The 21,425-nt window shown below is 34.7% G+C and overlaps 1 protein-coding gene across 3 annotated transcripts in view; it reads right to left on the reverse strand.

The window, feature by feature from the left end:
• Positions 1–566: 566 nt before the first annotated feature.
• LOC118183006 (uncharacterized) overlaps positions 567–21,425 on the reverse strand; it is a 50,987-nt gene continuing 30,128 nt past the window's right edge. For 2 of the 3 annotated variants that reach the window (XM_035352403.2, XM_035352400.2), the window contains 3 exons: positions 18,096–18,207; positions 12,212–12,272; positions 567–1,317 (listed from right to left, as the gene is read on the reverse strand). In XM_035352403.2, the coding sequence (XP_035208294.2) occupies positions 1,279–1,317; positions 12,212–12,272; positions 18,096–18,207 (212 nt within the window). In that variant the 3' untranslated portion in view covers positions 567–1,278. The remainder of the gene's footprint in view (positions 1,318–12,211; positions 12,273–18,095; positions 18,208–21,425) is intronic. The other variant, XM_035352401.2, reaches the window with a different exon arrangement.

Raw genomic sequence — 21,425 nt, forward strand, 5'->3', positions numbered from 1 at the left:
GTCTGATTTGTTATCTCTACCCGGGACTGATGTCCAGCCGAGACATTTTCGGTGAGGTTTGAAAAAATCCAGCGTAGTCGCAACATTGTTACCGTAGCTAGGCGGGACTTCGCTTCAGGCCGGGCTCTTTTTTCTAAGAATCCTCCCGCTTAAATCAGTGCTACCAAAATCTCGTTTCTCAGAAAGTCTTGTCTAGCAGGGACTGTAGCCATGTATGTCTGTAATACGGTTACAATTACGCAGCGCGTCAATTACAATTATTCAATTACAATATCCATTACAGTTATACAGGGACCGTACCAAAATGTCGCCAAATGGTCGTGAAGTTTGGCCACTTTTGGCGATATCTCATTAAATTTGGCGAGATGACAAAAATTAGGCGAGACGAAATCTCTACAAAATTCATAACATTATTTACATCTAATTTGATCAGCTAATTTATTTTTTAGTGTTTAAATAAAGAGTAACGCTTAGAATTTATAGATAATCTGAATGTATGTCATGTAAATGTAATTTAATTAGATTGGTTTTAAGTGAAATATCTTAAATTGGCGAAATAAAAAGTCTTTGCACCATGACAATGAAAATTTTATTCACATGCAAACAATAATATTATTTACACACATAAAACGCATCAATATTGCAAAAATATCATGATGTAAGCTACCTCACAATTATTACAGTTCGATTATTTATCACTTTCTATTGCAATTGTTATTTTATTCATATCTTTAATGTCATTATAGCCAAGAGACTACAAATTAGTTCATTGTCGTGGAGCGCATTGCATGAACTTCAGAATTCATTTGTAGCTGGAACTTCAGATTTTATACACAAGAAAATAATATCAGATATTGATGCACACATGTGACGTCATGGCTATGACATGCGAATGGTTTGTTCATAGGCTTAGATCTTTACATTCAGTTTAAAAAACTGGATTTTAATTTTACCAACATTTGTTTGCAAGTTTTCCAAACATTCTTCAAAAATGGTTATGAATATGAGAAAAATAATGGCTTCCTACGTTATTTTGAAAATCGGAAATGCTATAGAATAAGGAATTTCAATCTTAAACCTATATTAATGGAAACTAAGGGGGGAGGAGGAAATAAGAAAGCAATTTTTCTTCTTATCCGGTTGATTAACTACTTAGCAATGGCAGAAAAAATATGCTGGGTCTTTTGGCATTTTATAGTTGCCATTATGTTAATAAAATTCGTGTTTCAGTATGTGAGAAAGTAAGCTTTCTCCTTTAGCGCTTCAAAATGGCACATTTTAAAAGACAAATGTCCACCTTCTTCTCCTCATTGATACCTAGAAAAAATATTCATAGAACTTTTCAAATCCACATTTTATTAAAATTTTTAAAACAAGATATATTTAATTACTAAATCTTGCAAACGAGAGCAATGCAACAGCAACAACTTAATCGGTACTTACATATTATGCCGTCAACCGTGAAATTGTCGCCAAACAGGGCGATTTAGCGCCAAGCATCTGCGCTATCGGTTGATGTAAACTCAACTGAAACTCTTAAAAACATCTTTTGTTTTTATAAACAAGGATATTACTTAACTGTTATTGCTACATTTTTCCATGCGTTTTGAAAGAAATGATTAAAATTTATGAACTTGTAGGGTTTATATTTATTTTAAGTTTAAACTATCTTTCCTGTCAAGCCTTACTTTCCCCTGGAACTGCCAATGCCAGAATATGTAAATTTGAGTAGGACGCGCAAGGATTCAAATTATCAGCGGAAGTAGTATGATTTAAATAGAAGGAAACGAGTTCGGTGATATATTCTTACTTAGCGAGCGCGGAGGTAGTTAGCGAGAATTGAAGAACCCCGCGTTGCGGCCTGTGTGCTTGGCGGGAAGTAGTGGAAATTGTTCCAGTGAGCTTCAAGTCTGCTGAATTAGCAGCGGTATTGTAAAACGCGGTGAGTTAGTTATTTTAGAGAGCCTCGTAGTTAGAATCTTGTCTTTATTTTCTTTTCAGGTTATTATTTTTATTTGACTGCCAAATTGGCACCGTCTGTAAGCGTCAAGAGAACGCAATTGTAATTTATTACGTTGAATAAAAAGGGACTTAAACCCTTCACAAGCTTCTATCTTTTATACAAGTTTTCACAGTCACCTCTTGGTTGCGTGCAAGTGGGAGGCGCGCAACGTTATATTGGCGCCCGAACACTTATCGAACTGAAATGGCCGAAAACTGGATGGAAGCCGCTGGACAACACCAAGAAATGACAACTCAGTTAGAAGGATTTGGATACCTGGTCCAGACTTTGAGAGCATCAATCAAGCCAAACGTCTATTTCGACGGAAAAAATTCGGTGGCGGTATTTCTCGAAGGTATAGAAAACCACTTTCAGCTCTACCCTGTGCCTGAAAGACAAAAAGTTGCCATCGCCACATCAGCACTAAGAGAACAGGCCGCGCTATGGTGGAAAAACATAGGAAAATTTCTTCTAGGTGAATTTGGAAGCCCGACGTATACATTTGAAAATTTCAAAAAATCGTTAGTAAAGGCCTTCCCCATAGTGAAAGATCGCGCACGGCTGGAAGCCGAGCTATATAGTTTCTATCAACGGGATACAGCAGAATTGACGGACTTTATTTTACGAAAAATCAAGCTAACGGATATGCTGTATGGAAAAAAACCCGATGCGGAGATTATTGAAATAATATTACCAAGATTGTTACCCGCTGTTCAAGACTACTTTGAAATTAGAAACCCAAGAACATTGCAGGAACTTTTCGAATTGGCGGTGAAGTTTCAAAATCGCAGAATAGCGGAAAAAGCGAGAGGGGAAACATATTCTCAACATACCCGAAGGAAGGAGGAAACCAGAAATGGAAATCGCTCATATGGGGGAAAGAACTATCAAGCTAACGCATCGAAACTCGAAGGTCAAGGCCCAAAAAGAAAATTTGAAAATAAACATCCGCGTACCCAGAAGACACAGATTGAAAGGAAAGCTTTAAACGACTAGAGGGGCCTGTGAAAGGGAGGGTCCAGACCCCGGAAGTTTTAAAAAAACCCTCAAATAGACATTTAAACACGGTCATCGTAAAAAACTCACAGCTACCAATTATACAAGTCCTGGTTGGCGATGTACCAGTAGAAGCCCTCATCGATACAGGAGCAGAAGGAAATTTCATGAGTGAAAAGTTCTTCAAAAAGAATTTTTATAGGATACGACTATTTAAAACCAAAAATACGGAAATTATAGCGGCGCAAGGAAAAACATGTCACTGCATCGGGAAATTATCATTAAACTTACAGGTAAAAGAGGAAAATCTCAAAGTATTAATTTTTGTGGTGAAACACCTGCAACACTCTCTTATTTTAGGTATGGACTTTTTAAGGGCCGCGAGGGCCAAATTAAATTTTCAAGATAGTTCCGTGGTATTGGAGATGGACCAGAGGGTGGTGGAACCTGTGGAGACACCTGAATTGGACCTTAGCCATCTGAATGACCAGGAAAGTAAAGCAATACAGCAAGTGGTGAGTAATTTTTCTCATTTGTTTTCAGAAAAACCAGGAAACTGTCAAATCGTGACTCACAAGATTCAATTAAATGCCGAAAAACCTTGTAGGACTAAACCGTATCGCTATGATAAACAAAAAGACTTAATCATCGAAGAACATATTCAGGAGATGTTAAGAATAAAATAATAACGCCCATAAATAGTGAGTACGCGAGTCCAGTCGTACTATGTAGGAAAAAGAACGAGTTTCCTCCTTCGGATAAAAGGGCTTGGAGGTTTGCTTTGATTACAGAAAACTAAATAGTATTACAAAATTTCCAGTTTACCCTTTGCCGGTTATAGACGAGATCATTAGACAGATCAAATCGACAAGATATATGTCTACTTTGGACTTAACGTCTGGCTACTATCAAATAGCTATGAGACCCGAAGATATACACAAAACCGCGTTTATAACAAAATCGGGCACTTATGCATTTTTACGCATGCCCTTTGGGTTGTGTGGGGCCCCATCAACATTCCAGAGAGCTATGGACATTGTTCTTAAGCCTGTCCTAGGAAAATCAACTTTAATTTATCTAGATGATATAATTATAACGAGTAGTACGTTGGAACAACACATTAATGACCTCGAACAGGTTTTTAAATTATTAAAAGAGGCCGGTCTTACAATTAACGCCTCAAAATGCAAGTTCGCAACTAAAGAACTTAAATATCTCGGTTATAAAATTTCGCAAAAGGGTATAGAAACGCAAGATTCAAAAATAAAAGCTATTAAGAATTTTCCACCGCCCAACACCGCCAAGAAACTTTCGTCTTTCCTTGGATTATGTTCTTACTATCGATCTTTCATAAAAGATTTCGCTAATATTGTTGAACCACTCTTAGTAATCAAAAGAAAAAAGAGTAAATTTACGTGGACAGCGGAAGCTAACACAGCTTTTGAAAGATTAAAAGAAGCGCTTATTAATGCCCCTGTTTTAAAATTCCCTGAGGGGGACGAAAACCTGGAAATTGCAGCAGATGCGTCAGACTATGCGGTGGGTGCGGTTCTTATGCAAAATAACCATCCGCTGGCATTTTTTAGTAAAACGTTGAATCAGACACAAAGGAATTATACAGCTACAGAAAGAGAAACATTAGCCGTATTAATGGCTGTACACAAATTTCGAGTTTATTTCGGCAATCGCCAGTAACAGTCTTTTCGGATCATGCGGCTGTTGGTAGACTTTACTCGGGAAAAAACCTAACGCCCAGGTTAATAAGATGGGCTTTAAAACTCCAAGAATATAATATCACAATAAAATATAAACCGGGTAAGGAAAACAATGTAGCTGACGCACTTTCTCGTATAAAACTGGACGACGAAGGAAATGAACTTAAATGCGCTGTGTTGACTTCAAAAATTTTAGATTCTAGAGATACGGTTATTACTGAACTGAAAGCTGATCCTGAATTTGGAAATATCTATGCTTATTTGAAAGACCCCGAAAGCTTTGAGCATACAGATATCGATGCGATAAGAAATAGAGCAAAAAACTATGAAATGATAGATAATTTATTATTCTATACGAAAACAACAAACGAAAATCTTGAGTATAAGCCAGTCATCCCAGCCTCACTTCGATTAAGCATTTTGAAGGAGTTGCACGAAAAAAAAACAGCGGGCCGCCTAGGGGTCAGAAAGACTATAAAAAGGGTACGCGAGGCGGTATATTTCCCGCAATTATACAAAATAGTAACGGCGTATGTCAGGTCCTGCAATCAATGTCAGTTAATAAATGATATTAATTACAGCCCGGCCGGGTACTTAAATAGCATTCGCGCTACATTTCCGAATGAAATTTTAGGCATAGATCTCCTTGGTCCCTTCCCCCAGAGCGAGTTAAATAAAAATCGTTATCTTTTAGTAATAGTAGATCATTTTTCAAAATGGATAGAAATTGTTCCACTTAAACGCGCGTCAGCCAAAACAGTCGCAGATGCATTCTTACACAGATACATTTTAAAATACGGTGCACCGATAAAAGTCATTAGCGATAACGGAAAACAATTCATTAGTCAAATATTTGAAAACATATGCAATGGACTTGGCATACGCCATATCAAAATGGTTCCGTATAGATCACAGGCTAACATAGCAGAAAGAGTTAATAAAAACATAGTAAAAATAATTCGCAGTTACGTGAGCACACATCACAAGCGCTGGGATGGCTACATAAATGAATTAGCTTATGCTTTAAGAACGGCACATCATGATACTACGGGAAAAACTCCAGCAGAATTATTTTTAGGCAGAAAGTTAATTACGCCTTTAGATAAATTATTCTTTGTGCAACAAAGAGAGCAGGAATTTAGACAAAAGGACGTGCAAAAACTAATTGATCAGGCGCTTAAAACTTCGGATACGGCAAGAAATAGACAAAAGTTATATTACGATAGAAAACGCCGTGAAGCAGATTTTAAAGTTGGGGATAAAGTATTGAAACGGAAATTTTCTTTATCAAGTGCCCCAGACAATTTTATGGCAAAGCTAGCTCCAAAGTTTGAAGGCCCCTATGTAATTCAGGAAATCAAAGGAGTAGTCTTATATCTTAAAAACGAGAGAGGGGAAATCTGTAAAGCAAGTCCCGACCAGGTGAAAAAATACTATAATCCCAATGATTTTGAAATCCTTAAAAGTTTCTTGCAGGACTCAAGTCTAAACGAAATAGAAGGGCCAGAGACTGCAACAACTATTCCACCACCCAAGAAACGGAGAACTGAAGAGAGACCTAGCACTTCTACAACCCGGACGTCGGTATCAAAAAGAAAAAATGATTTTCAAACTCCGGCGTTTAAGAAAAACAAAAATACAGATGAACCGGGTAAAGAAACCGTGGTAAAGACGAAAACACCACCTACAAAGGATGGCAGGAGAAATTACACATCAAGGAGAACGCGCACACTGCCACAGAGTCAGGTGCCAGCAAGGCCGCCGTTCCGGAAACTGAAAAGCGAACAGGAGGCACAAAAGTACGAGGAACAGAAGAAATTCAAGAAGGACTCCAGACCGGAGGACGTCAAGACCAGCCGTCCCAGGGAGAAACGCAAAGGCCAACAACCAGACAATTACTCCGTCAAGAGGCCAGCATGTAGAGGACGCAAAAGAAAGAGCAACGTGGACGACACTCGAAGATCAATAAGGAGAAGATTGACATCCATGAAACCTCTAACTTGGGATCAATTTTGCCAAAAACGGATGACGGAATTTCAAGCATCGAAAACTCAAAGATAAGTTAAAACCTTCTATAAATTTTTCTTTCTGTTTTGTTCCGAAATGTTATGCATAAGTACGAAGTTCTATGTTTTGACGAAAGTCAATATGTCTCGGTTGAGACTTAGTTTTGTTTTACTTTATTTAGCTAAGGCAAAAGTATTATTTTCTTTAAGTGTAAAAGCTAAAAACAAGCATTTTCTGTTGGTCGAAAGACTAATTCTGTTATGTTAAAGCCAGAATTTGGCCGAAGATAAAAATAACTTCGTATTCTTGTATTAATAAGAATTTTACTTTCAGTGCCGCCAGCTTGGCGAAGATTGAGTAAAGTAAAAATTTATTTTCTCTTATTCATTTTATGGTAAATTGTAAAAAGCATATGTAGTAAACTTTTGTAAATGTATGTAAATACTTGCATGTTATGTAAAAGTATAATTTAGTCTAGAAACATAAAATTGTAGATGCTAAAAGTGAATGCTTAAAAGCAAGGAAGTCAAAATTTAAGTATTAAACTGTAAAGTCATGCTTTAGAGCGAAAGCCTGCATGTTTAAAGATGAATGAGGGGGAAGTTAGAATGAATGTGTTTTGTAGGGTTCTCCACCTACATTTGAATTTTTAAGACTATTAAAGTAGCTCATTGAGTTGTAGAATGTCGAGAAAGGTGTGTCTAGTTGGTCGTTGAATTCTAACAAATCATGGTGGTTAGGGGAAGTGTTGTAAGACTAAAACACGAATATTCCCGTTTGACACCACACACGGTGGAGAGCCAGGGTAAAGTTAAATTAATGCTTGAAAAATTGAATGAATGTGAATTAAGCAATACCTAAGAAAAACGAATTGTTTAAAAACAAAAAATTATTGTCAAGAAAGTGTAAATTATAATGTATTTAGAAAGATACTGATACTTATTCCTTCCAGATGCTGGAAGGAAAGACCAAGATTGATTGATGAAGTCCAGGAAAAGTTGCTGTAAGAAGACAGCTTTGTAACGATCAACAGAATTTAGTATATAGTTGTTACATGAGATTTTTTTTGTGTAAACGAGGTTCTCGCCAGTTAGTTCAGAATTAGACAAACTTACAACAGGTCGTTTGTAGGACCTGCTTCCAAGTTTTCCAAATTTTGGCAGCGGCAAATGTAGGGTTTATATTTATTTTAACTAACATTTATTTTAAGTTTAAACTATCTTTCCTGTCAAGCCTTACTTTCCCCTGGAACTGCCAATGCCAGAATATGTAAATTTGAGTAGAACGCGCAAGGATTCAAATTATCAGCGGAAGTAGTATGATTTAAATAGAAGGAAACGAGTTCGGTGATATATTCTTACTTAGCGAGCTCGGAGGTAGTTAGCGAGACTTGAAGAACCCCGCGTTGCGGCCTGTGTGCTTGGCGGGAAGTAGTGGAAATTGTTTCAGTGAGCTTCAAGTCTGCTGAATTAGCAGCGGTATTGTAAAACGCGGTGAGTTAGTTATTTTAGAGAGCCTCGTAGTTAGAATCTTGTCTTTATTTTCTTTTCAGGTTATTATTTTTATTTGACTGCCAAGTTGGCACCGTCTGTAAGCGTCAAGAGAACGCAATTGTAATTTATTACGTTGAATAAAAAGGGACTTAAACCCTTCACAAGCTTCTATCTTTTATACAAGTTTTCACAGTCACCTCTTGGTTGCGTGCAAGTGGGAGGTGCGCAACGTTATAAACTTCTTTCTCCAGAACAGCAGACAGTAGATTATTTTCAAAGTCATCTGACCTGTCATGAAAAACGTGCATATTAATGGACACGATATAGTCAGCTAAACGTTTTCGATTTGTATTTATACCCTTCTAAAGCGAATTTTGTGTAAAATCGGAAGACCTAACAAATAGTGGGCATGGGCTGAAGCTTTTTTAGGAAACGGAAAAACAAATCGGTTCAAATACCTATTGCGTATTAAATAAAGAGGTGTCAGTTCGATTAGAATACCACAGAAGGATTGGCTTAACTTCGGCAGGATCTCCATCAGCTTTCATATTTCGATGAAGCCAACTTACACGGTCAACGGAATAATACGTAAGTACCATTCATCATATACAAAATCAGTCAGCAAAACTGTTATGAAAAGTTAACAATAAATTAATTGCACTGAAATGTGAAACGAAGTAATTTTCAGCCTGTGATATTACAGGTAAAGCTATTTACATTATCTGAATGCTAATTACATATTTCTCTAAATTCTCATTTTCAACTCCTTACGAACGCAGAAATCTGCTTCTGCTGAGCGAAGTCTTATTGAGCGAAGCGAATATATTTCACTACATATACTAAAAAGATATTGATTATATTATCTCCTAATATTAATTTTAGTAGAAGTATCTAAAAAGAGTGAGTATTTTATCAATTTTACTACATAAATTGCTTTTCAGTCAAAATTTGTATTAGCGAAAATGCTTAATTCAGAATAAGTTATTTGATATTCTACTTTGGTTCTAAATCCCTTTACTTCACGGAACTATTTGGCATAACGTAATTTGCCAGTTTAGCATCCCCATTATTACTTGAGTAAAAGACGAAACACCTTCGTATTTATTAATTATTGTTCATTGAACGGGAGTTGGTTTGTTCCCCTTGAAAAGTCAACTAATTTCCGATCGATAGCAATAATTACTTACTTTTAATTTAATTTCTTTTTCAAAGTTTGAAATTTTGTTATTCATAATTTAAATCAAGTCTCCGTAAAACATTTTTAACAATTTACTTTCAAGTTGCTTTAAAACAATTTTCGGAATTAAACTTCCTACCTATGGATTCACTCTTTTTAGACACTTCTACTAAAATTAATATGAGTTAATATAATAAATATATCTTTAGTAAATAAATTATTATTATCTTACTTTGCAGTAAGCACAAGTATTAGCATAACACAAGTATAAGCACAAGTATTAGCTATTGCACAAGTATTAGCATAACTTGTTTTCAAACTAAGTGAATTTAAGATTAAACTACACGCACATATATATATATAGATAGATACAGACTGTCTTAGCAATTCGGTTACAAACTTTCAGGAGAAATAGAATACACCTGGACGACAGAAACTCACATAGCAATGCATGGTCAGAAATACTTTCCTGGCGCAGTAGTAATGACATAAAAGCAAGAAACGAAAGGACACGAATAAGGTGAAAAAACGTGTTTATTATGCTTAGCAGCAGGAACCAAGAAATGAAAACAAAAGCCGACAAAATTGTTATCAAAGAAAAAATTAAATTTCCGGCCATCGAAATTACGATCCCGGACTGGGATGCAGGCCTCACATCTACGGCGCATGGAAGACCTGATGTTTTGGAAAATACCTGGCATGTCCCGGACTTCCGCAGCAGTTGCCACGATGCGTTCGACAAGTTTCTGAGCATTGCTAACAGGGGTTTCGTACACCAGTTTCTTGACTTACTCCCAGAGAAAGTAGTCAATGGAAGTGAGGTGTAGCGATCTTGCTGGCCAAAGCACCGGACTACCCCTGCCGATCCAATGTTTAGGATACGTTGCATTATTGAGTTGGAGACGCACATCAAGGCTGCTAATGCATGCAAATATTTAAAATTCCCAGCATTTTAGCTGCACTGAGTATAATTATTTGTATTCTCTCCCTGTTCGTGTCCATCCATTCTTATGTTGTGTTATCACTACTGCGCCAGGAAAGCGTTTCCGACCATGCATTGTTATGTGATTTTCCATTGTCTAGGTTACTCTATCTTTCCTGAAAGTTAGTAACTGAATTGCTGTAACACCCTGTATGATTACTTAGTTCTTGATGAAAGAAAGCACACATTAACTTTTTAACTTTTTAGTCATAACCTTAGTAGTGATTAACATGGCAGACACACAGATTGCATATTAGATGACAGGAACTTCGAAAATAGCTTGATAGTCAGAACAGTACTTTTTTTGACGAATAACCTCTTGCACATATCTTAAGGCATTCCTTCTTAGTTTACGCAACACTAAGGGGGTTTACTTAGCTTACTCAACACATAAGCGCCCCACCGTTTCATATATGCATTTCATAGCTTTAAAAAATAGATGAAAATATCAAAGCGAGGAGATCGGTGTTAGGTAGGCAAGAGAAGGGAGAGAAATCGACTGCATATTCAGCATCTGAGGTATTTATAAACTTGGCTCCTTCGCTTCAGTTTAGAATGGTAAGCAAATGCATTACAGAATTGCAGATCACTACAGATACAAGTAGTGCACTACCGTTTCTTTGAAGTGGATGTAGCTAAAATAAAGTCTGGAATTAAAAGGGAAATTGCCAAGTTAAATTACTAAATTGTTAGTAATTTCTTTTCATATTTTATAGATGTAATGATATTTTTAAATCAATTGATTAAATTAAATTCTAATAATATTGCTTAATAATGTGTTGGCGATTCTCTACCTAAATTGCATCCCTGTTCCTAAATTTTGGCGAAATCCTTTCTTTAGTATAAAATATATTAACCTGTTTGCGCCCGCCAAATCGCCAAACTCATAAATCGCTGATTGGATGAGCCTCGTGACGCACACATAGGTATAAATAGGGCTTCTGCTCAAGGTACGAAAGGAAAACGCTTGTGAGATGGATGCTAAAATAAACGTACCACTTTATATTCCAAAATTTGTCTCATTCCTGTTGCCCCGGCTGCACAAAACAAATAATGTATGAGAAATTACATTTCATATATATATATTTCCAATTTGATAATGAACTTAAATGCTTTAAGTTTATATATGTAAGAAAAATAAAGAATCTGTAAAAGATTAAATTAGCAACGTAGACTGCTCTCAATTCTAAAAATAGTAACCTCTCTCTGCACTGCCTCATTTCTAGATTAATCCATGCCATATGACTCCTACATATTTCTGTTGATGTAAATGGAACTAAAACGCACGCAGCCAATGTTGATTTTACAGTAATATTAACTATCCAATCAAAATGCACTGAGAACCAAAACTAACTCATTCTGAATTAAGATTTCACCCTGAACATAACGCACTTGCTTTCAACGTTTTGGCGTAGCTGGACTGCTGTCTGCCTGCTTCTTCTATCTTGCTGAAAATTTATCTAAAAAGTAAGCTTTTTGGAATAGGCACGATTAATGTGTCAACTTCTTTGCGGCCACAACATGTTGCTGAAATAAAAAGTGAAGATTTAATCTGCCTTCGCATCCAATTTCCTATTCATGGATAACACTCCTATTCCTATTCAATGGATAACACTTCTACGCCATCAAAATTTTTGCAGTTCATTATGGATAGCGTTCTACTACAGAATCTATTACATATATATATATTCAAAATTAAATTATTGATCTCAGTTTTTATGCAATTTTAACGCAGCACAGCTTTCTTAATCAAATAACTCTTAATAAAATATCTGTTTCCAAGTACTTGCTCCTTCCTTTTAGACAGAAGAAGCAACGAAATGCAATGAGAATACTTACAAGGGAGATAGAAGAAGAATCATCATCTAAATAGTTCGATTTATAAGTTCGTTTCTTGAGTCTGTAAAACACATATGTTAATAATTAATTTTTTAAAGTCACAGCAGAGAAACTAAACAGAGAATTTCAGAAAGAATATTAACAATATTGTTGCATTCTTAATATATTGAATTCACAAGTCCGATAAAAGATTAATAAAATTTAGTCTTATCAAAAGAAATGTAACAGAATGCCTGAAGTTTCCTCAGAGATATTCGTACAAGTGTTCAAAATATCACGCAATATAATCCGTAGTTACACTTTAAACTAGGGGGGAAAAACAACTTTAAAATACAGTGCAGTGCAAAGCGTTGTCTAAAGAGAAAGCTGACTTCGATTTATCTCAGTTGGTACGGAACTTTAATTCGCAACAACAGCAACTAAGTGAACAACTGATCTGAGAAGTCTCTCCCCGTCTTTTATAGCTTTCAATTAGTGGCGAGAAATTTCTAGTAATTTCTTTGCTTCTCGAGATTTCTGAAAACGAACAAGAGCATGGGATTACGGTTACAGCTAACACAGAAGACAATTGCATTTATTCACTTTCAATACAAATTAAAGAGATATCATCTATTTATTTAATGTAAAATGCTACTATATTTTTTACTTTTCCGACGTTTAATAATTCGATTCGGTTATTATTTATTGCATGATTTGCATATTTGCATTTATTTATATGTCATTAAATAGATATGCTCACTCTAGTGGGAGTTTCCCTAACTTCTTTTACATACACCATTTATATAAATATTATAGCTGCTGTCAGCTGTCTTTTCTTACTATTTTTTCATGCGGAGTAAAGTTGTAGTATGTTACCTGGTTTTGTTTGATTTCGATAGAATACTATATTTCTAATGTACTTTCACAAATCTCTGGTATAGCAAATTTTAATTTTGTATACAGGGTGTTTATAAAGTCCCGGACCCATTTTGATGTTTAATAACTCATAAAATAATAAACATATAAATAAACTTATGACATTTATTGATGGAATAACTTATATATTTAGCTTTTCAGGTTTGAATATCTTTACTTTTGTAAATATCGTCTGCGCGTGTGGTTAATATCAGATAATTTTATTTTCCAGTCTAAATATCTGTACTTTTCTAAATATCGTCTGCTTATTAATTGCATTTTCTCTCATTTGTTTTGTTTTTGACAACTATTGCAATGTTATGGACTTTTTCCTTTGGGGATTTGTAAAGGACAACGTTTACAGGAGGAGAGTGTCGAACATTGATGACATATTGAAAAGCCAGAATTACAACTAAATAGTCTCTGTGGATGCCGACATGCTTGCCGGTATCTGGCGTGAAATTGAATATCGAATTGATATTCTCCGTGCGACGAAGGGGGCACACGTGGAAGTTCATTGATAAGGGTCATGAAACTTTTTGAGTCTATCTAACCATTTATGTTATTAATTTTAATCTAACTTTATTATTTTATGAGTTATTAAACATCAAAATGGGTCCGGGACTTTATAAACACCCTGTACAATAATCAGTGGACAAATATACTTCACGTAATATGTTTCCGTCCCTCGTTATGTTGTCTGTTACATTATGTACTATTTTTTGTGTCTTAGTAACATGATATTTCGATTGCGTATTTCACTCCTCTTGTTAATGTCTGGGTATTCTACAAGAGTCTGTAGCCAAAAATCTAAGAATTGCTCATCATTAAATTTAGATTTTAACGTCGAAACTGTTGATATGTCGGTAAGTGAATTCCTTTCCTTCATTGGCAAGCCTTTTGACTTATTGTAGTATTCGGACAAGGGACAGTGGTCTTCAAACTGTGTTTCGTGGGACCCCAGGGTTCCGTGAGTCAAACCCCAGGGTTATATAAGTCAAAATAAAAATTAAAAAAGATAATTATAAAGCACTCACACTGGTTAATTAGTGTTTATTACATATAAAGGTACATTTAGTTTAGTTTTAAATTGAAGGAAACTATAAGAGAATATTTCCCAGAAGAAAATGTAAGCATAACTGGATTAAAAAAAAAAAAAAAAAAACCTCTCCGAATACTAAAATAAGTCAAAAGGCTTGTCAGTGAAGGAAAAGGATTCACTTACTAACATATCAACAGGTTTAAATTTAATGAGGAGCAGTTCTTAGATTTTTGACTATAGACTCTTATATAACATCCAGAAATTTTTCACACAACTATCAATATTTTAACGCTGTTCGAAATAATGTATATTCAAGTCTTTCTCAACGCATGTGGCTATTAAAACAAATTAAATACAGAATATAAATTGCCATTTCAGATCACATCAATAGAGCGAGAGGTTGTATAAAAAAGTGCAAACATAACCCCAGTCACTAAATATTATATAAGGCACAAGTTAATGCTATTAATGAGTAAATTACATTAATTTTATGTTAAAATGTTTTAATAAAAATACTATAGTTTTCTCTAATCTTTACAATAAAGTATCTGTAATAGATTAATCCATTTTAAATATTTTTTTAAGAAATATTTTTCTAAGGATGGGATGAGGTTTACCGAAAAAAAACCTTTTAGTTCCAAGGGTTCTGTGAGTTTACAAAGCTTGAAGATCACTGATGTAAAGCAATACAAGAAAATAAGCTAAAATTTTCTCATCAGTGAATGTGTGAGCAATCTAGATTTGAATGAACACCTTATAGCTCCAAGGGTTCCGCGAGTTGACAAAGCTTGAGGACCACTGATGTAAAGCAATAGAAGAACCACTGATGTAAAGCAATAAAATAAACACCTTATAGTTCCAAGAGTTCCGCGAGTTGGCAAAGCTTGAGGACCACTGATGTAAAGCAATAGAAGAAAATAAAGTAAAATATTCTCATCAGTGAATGTGCGAGCATCTAGATTTGAATGAACGCCTTATTTTAGTTCCAAGGGTTACGCGAGTTGACAGAGCTTGAAGACCACTGGTGTAAAGCAGTATAGAAGAAAGTAAGGTAAAATATTCTCATCAGTGAATGTGCGAGCATCTAGATTTGAATGAACGCCTTGTAGTTCCAAGGGTTCCGCGTGAAGACCACTGATGTAAAGCATGAAGCAAGAGTAAAGACCACTGATGTAAAGCAGTAGAAGAATGCAAGGTAAAATATTCTCATCAGTGGAATGTGCGAGCATCTAGATAGACACTTTCTTGTAAAGATTAAAGAAAAGTATAGTATTTTTATTAAAACATTTTAACGTAAAATTAATGTAATTTACTCATTAATAGCCTTAACTTGTGCCTTATAAAATATTTAGTGACTGTGGTTAGTGACTTATATAATATTAGTGACTAACCCTTATATAATATTTAGTGACTGGGGTTATGTTTACACTTTTTTATACAACCTCTCGCTCTAATTATTGAATGAACGGCGATACTTCACCGGTTAGGATCTAATTTCGTAGAGTATATTTTATATTAATTAAGCCTTTTTATAATTTTAATTTGTCATAAAACATCTAATTTTCATTAGCCTTCACCAGAATGCAAATGAGTTAGGAATATTTAAGGTGAGGGTTTTAAATATTTTAGATATAGAGCTTTTGACAGCTCGCAAGTTTACATTCTCTCGCTTAGCTTTGACAATTGGTATTCTGGCATTAGTCATTTTGCTAGCCGAAGTTAAATCGCACCATTACGAGTTTTGATTTAATGTTTAGAAAAATTTCTGTAGTTTTAGGTTACGAATCTGCTTTAGATTGTATTTTCAATTTTCTGTAACTCACTTAACTAATCTTTTGAAAATAAACCTCAAGCGAATATTATAGATTCCACTTAGCCTCTTCTATTACCTTAAATAAAGCAGTTATAGTTCGAAATTTCATTTCATCGAACAGTTTCATGCCTTCAGGAAAAAATTTTACCTCTTTCAAATGTTTTTCTTTCTAATTTCAAAGAGGCGTTTTATAATTGTTTAGGGTAATTTGCTCTTATTTTTCAACTAAAAGCAATAATCACCACAAGGTATAACAGTAATTAAAGATGAGAGCTTACCATGCAAATTACATACAAATATCATACAAATGGTAGTGTCTAAGTACACCGTGTTTCAAAAAGAATATACGCATTAAAAAGTGTTATTTTCTCCAAACTATCGATTACTGCGCCTCGGCTCGGCTATTGGTGAAACGAATACATAGTTTATATTAATAGGCGCTAGATGCCAGTTGTCTTCTGTTTTGCGTGGTAACCGTCGCATGGTTAAAATGGCTACTCCGCACCAATAATCATTTTGTGTTCTCGAGTTTGCGAAGTGCAATTCTGTGATTACAGTGCAAAGACGTTTCAAGTTGAGGTACCAAAGCGATATTCCGAATGGGTGGAATATTCGCAGCTGGTATCGACAGTTTGTAAATACAGGATGTGTATATAAAGGAAAGAGTCCTGGCCGCCCTCGTGTTCCCGACGATAATGTTGCACGAATTCAAACTGCTTTCCAACGTTAGTCCTTCAAAATCAACTCGTCGTGCCTGTCGGGAGTTACAACTAACTGCCTGCAACAACAATTTGGCGTGTTTTGAGACGTCGGTTGGTTATGAAGACGTACAAGTTACATTTGTTACAGGCTCTGCGTCCTCATGACAAACGCAAACGATGGCATTTTGTAACGAGAATATTGATGCTATTGACAATGATAGCAGTTTCGCACAACGCATCGCGTTCAGTGATGAAGCGATTTTTCATGTTAGTGGTCATGCAAACAAACACAATGTTCGAATTTAGGGCCTACAGAACCCACATGCAGCCACTGAACATGTACGAGATTCGCCCCAAATCAGTGTGTTTTGTGCGATATCTCGATCATCTGTTTACCGGCCCATTCTTCTTTGACAGAAACACGGTTAACGGTCAGCAGTATCTCGCTATGTTACAAAACTGGTTGTTTCCGAGGCTGCCGAAGACAACTTCATTTTTAAACAAAAGGGGCACACCCCTCACTGGTGTCGCCAAGTGAGTGATTATCTGAATGAAACTCTACCAAATCGTTGGATTGGTCATCAAGGAGCTGGCGTCTTAGGATGTCTCAGCTGGCCTCCACGGTTACCGAATTTAACACCCTGTGACTTCTTCCTGTGGGATTTCATTAAAGGCAGCGTTTGTGTACCACCACTCCCACAGAACCTGGAAGAGGTGAATGAACCGGATCCCTACTGCCATAATATCAGTGACGACGGACATGCTTGCCCGAGTAAGGGAGGAATTTGAATATGGATGTGATATTGTTCGTGTCGCTGATGGAGGACATATTGAACATCTGTAACATATGTAATCTGAACTTGAGAGGTTCGTACATGTGTGTGTTCATGTACATGTTCGTACAAGTTTCATATTCGTATGTCATACAGTTTAATAAATACATGCATTCGAAATACGTATATTCTTTTTGAAACACTCTGTATATTAATGACAATGCTTAATCAGATGTTTTGTTATTTACACATTTTTTGTTTTTGTTTACTAGGAATAGAACTATTAGAACTTCTTCTTCTTCTTCTTATTATTATTAAAATCTTTCCTGAAGATATTACTTTTCTTACAATCGTGCAATAATTTCTTGTTTTCAAGGGGAAAAATTAAAGTTAAGTTAAAACATAATGTCAAAATTAAAGTTTATTTTTCAATATAGTGTCCTAAATGAGTTTCAATAATTTAAAGTAATTTATTTTTTTCCTTAATTAAATGCAGAGTCTCTCTCCAAAAGACAGCAATAAAAAAGTAAAAATATATGACATAATTTCAGTTTAAATAGTGTCATATCAGCTATGAAAAATGTAACATGATGTTCCCAACTAAATACATATTCAAGTAAATGGAATTTAATAATTTGCATAGTTTTATTCTTATACTTACGTTCTATATTTATGGATTATGAATATTGTTAAAAGAAGTAGAGGTACTACTATACTGGAAATTGTAACAGCTATACAGCTAGTGACAGCTATACGGATTCCTTCATTTTCTGCTAAAACAACGAAACAAAAATTTACATTTTTATAGCGAAGCAAGAAATAATAAATATAAATGACATTAAGAAGGAAAACTAATGAAGATATTAAACGATATTTTCTGCTAAAACAACGAAACAAAAATTTACATTTTTACAGCGAAGCAAGAAATAATAAATATAAATGACATTAAGAAGAAAAACTAATGAAGATATTATTCGACATTTTTGAAAGGATGAAAATATCGATATAAGAAAGTATACGATGTACTGAAAGTATACGATGCAAATACCCCTCGCTGGGTATCCCGCGATTTCCAAGCAAATTTTCGCAACTCGCAATTTCCGCGTGGATGCAATTCTCTTCCATCTATTAAACAGTGACCACGTTTTTTCCGTTCATACTAGTTTCTTTTCGGCTGTTCGTGATGTCCAATTGTTTATTCAGATATGGGTTAACAGATGTGCTGTTTTGCCCCATTTTGCGCGCTCTTTTCAAAGCTCAGAGGTGTTTGTGGTTCAACTCTCAATCATACGAGACTAACTGCTCGACATTCTGCTGGCCATATACCTCACCCCCCAATCCCATCAAGCAAAAGTCTCGTAGACAGTGTGCTGTTTGTTGCTAAAAAGCTGAAACTGACAAAAAAATTCACAAAAAATGCGAATTTGGTGCAAAGGTTGCGAGGTAAGACTTTGCCTCGAGCCTTGTTTCGAAGTTTATCATACTACATTTCCAATAAATATTTTATAAGTGTTTGCACATTTTCATCAGTTTATACATTTTACCTTTGTATTTCATAAAATAAATCTTAATTTAACCAAAATTAATTTTCAAAATTTTGCTTTTATATGATTATTCTTCAGTTTCGATTTAAAGAGAACATTTTATTATGATCTAACTCTATCTTGAAAAAAAATCTTTTACTAAAGTTGTGTGTATATTTTAACTCTTAAACATATTGTAGATTTGAAGTATGTAATAAAAAATCTGATGTGTACACCACATCACTCCCTTGCACGGAATATTAAATTATACGCATTTTTTCTTGCATTTCATTTAAACTTATTGGATTGAATTAAATGTACGTCGTCGATAGCTCATAAACCACAATAGAATAAATGCACATTTTAAAATTCACTACATTTGTTTACCATAGCTATACACTCTGGCGCTAGGTTCATTTAACAGCGTTACATTACGTCCATATTATAACTAAGAATGCATATAAATTTATATCATTTGAAGAATTATCTAATCGTTGCCACATGTTCTATTCAAATACTGTAACAAATCTAAAACGACGTATAAAAGAAATTAAACAAACAAAACAAAAAAGAAACAGTTTTTCACAGACGATTCAGTATTTCTCATTTAATTAATTCAATTCTCACTTCCCGACAAAGCAAAAATACATAAAAACTCAAAATATCTATATTAAAAATCACGAAGTAAATCTGAAACATTTATTTCCTCGAATAAATTCCAGAATGGATTAAGCATGATTTAATTCGCAGTAATAAAAGAAGGCGTTATCTTTGTTGTTGCGAAGCTTGCTTTCTCTAGATTGGCAACAAATCCGCTATTTTGCCAAGTTTGAAATGTAAACAAACATGTCCGCAAATTCATTAGGCTTAGCTGGATTTAAACAACTTTTAAATTGTTGATAACTATAAACATATTATATGCAGATTTACTAAAGGCATAATAACCTTAACCAGAAGATAAGACCAACATAATTCAATCATTTTTAAAGCAAAAAATGTACAATTTACAAACTTATAAGAATAAAGAAACTGAGATCACTGAGCCGAGTAACAGAGAACAGAGTGGATATATATATATATATATACATATCAAATGTTGTATGATCTTAAATTTACTTAGTACGAAAACGAGTTATTCTACTTTAATTTATTCCTTTTGCAATTGAAATTTTGTTATTCATGATTTAATTCAAGTCCCCGTTAAACATTTTTAACAATTTACATTCAAGTTACTTAAAAACATCTTTCGAAATAGAACTTATTAAATATGGATTCACTCTTTTCAGATAATTCTATAATTAATCTTAGGAGATAATATAATCAATATTATTTAGTAAATAAACTATATATATACATATATTTATATGTTTTTGGTGCTGCCGATTGCAACCAAAATACGAGGTGCACATCTACTTGTTATAGCAGATCTACATACAAAATTTCAACGTTCTTGTGGCTACTCCCTTTTGAGTTAGGCGAGATACGTACGTACGCACAGACGCCACAAAAAATTCTCTTCAGAATTCATTTTAAATCAGTTTTATATTTTTTTTGGGGAAAAGGAGTCTTTTATTCTATCCTTACTTGCGGATGTCACGAAAAACATCATTAAAATGCATTGGATAGCGGTCAAAATCAATATTTTCGTTGAAATATAATAACCGAAAATTTTTGCGATTACAACACTTCCTTTTTACTTTGTATAAGTAAAAATACACAATTTTTTATCCTATTTTGATAAATAAAATTAGAGGGTCAAAGGAAAACATTCTGCCACCCAGCAGATATAGTGGTTAGTGACTCCGACGATGGGCCCAGGTACGAATCTCAGAGAAACCATGGACTGTTCGCCCTTTCATAGAAAGCAACGGTGGCCACCTATAAGTGCTTCCATAATGAAATGGCCATCATTTCTCGCCTTTGTATTGGCGGAAAGCGTTATATTGGTTATTAAATAAAGAACCTGCCCATTTAGGACAGAAAAAGAAAATTATTCCCAGCAGCTTCATGAGAAACATGGAATTTTTTCAAGATTTTTCACACTGGAAGGCTTATCTTAACTGAATTGCGAACACAACAACATGCATTAAAGACAATGTGTTACTTCGATTTCACCACTGAATATTGGCTCAAATTTTCCATGCGACCTTTCACTACTTTTGTTGAAATCCTATATAATTCCATTTATCGTTAAACTATTATAATTTAAAATATTAGAATTCTAATATTATATATTATATATAAATATATTATATTTTAAACATTAGGATTATACTGTTTGAAACGAGGATTAATACTTTAGGCTTTGGTTTTTGGTCACAGGTTTAAAAAAAATTATTTCTGATTGCATTTGTACATTGTTACGAAATGACCAGCTGTGGTAAGATAGCTTCCCCGCAAAGCGGATTTAGGGTTAGCAGAAAGTAACAAGGGAAGTGAGGGTTGTTATATTTGGGGCGATATCGCCC

The sequence above is a fragment of the Stegodyphus dumicola genome, chromosome 11 (assembly GCF_044657685.1).
Source record: "Stegodyphus dumicola isolate Sdum_Otavi_A_Nest chromosome 11, ASM4465768v1".
NCBI lineage: Eukaryota > Metazoa > Arthropoda > Arachnida > Araneae > Eresidae > Stegodyphus > Stegodyphus dumicola.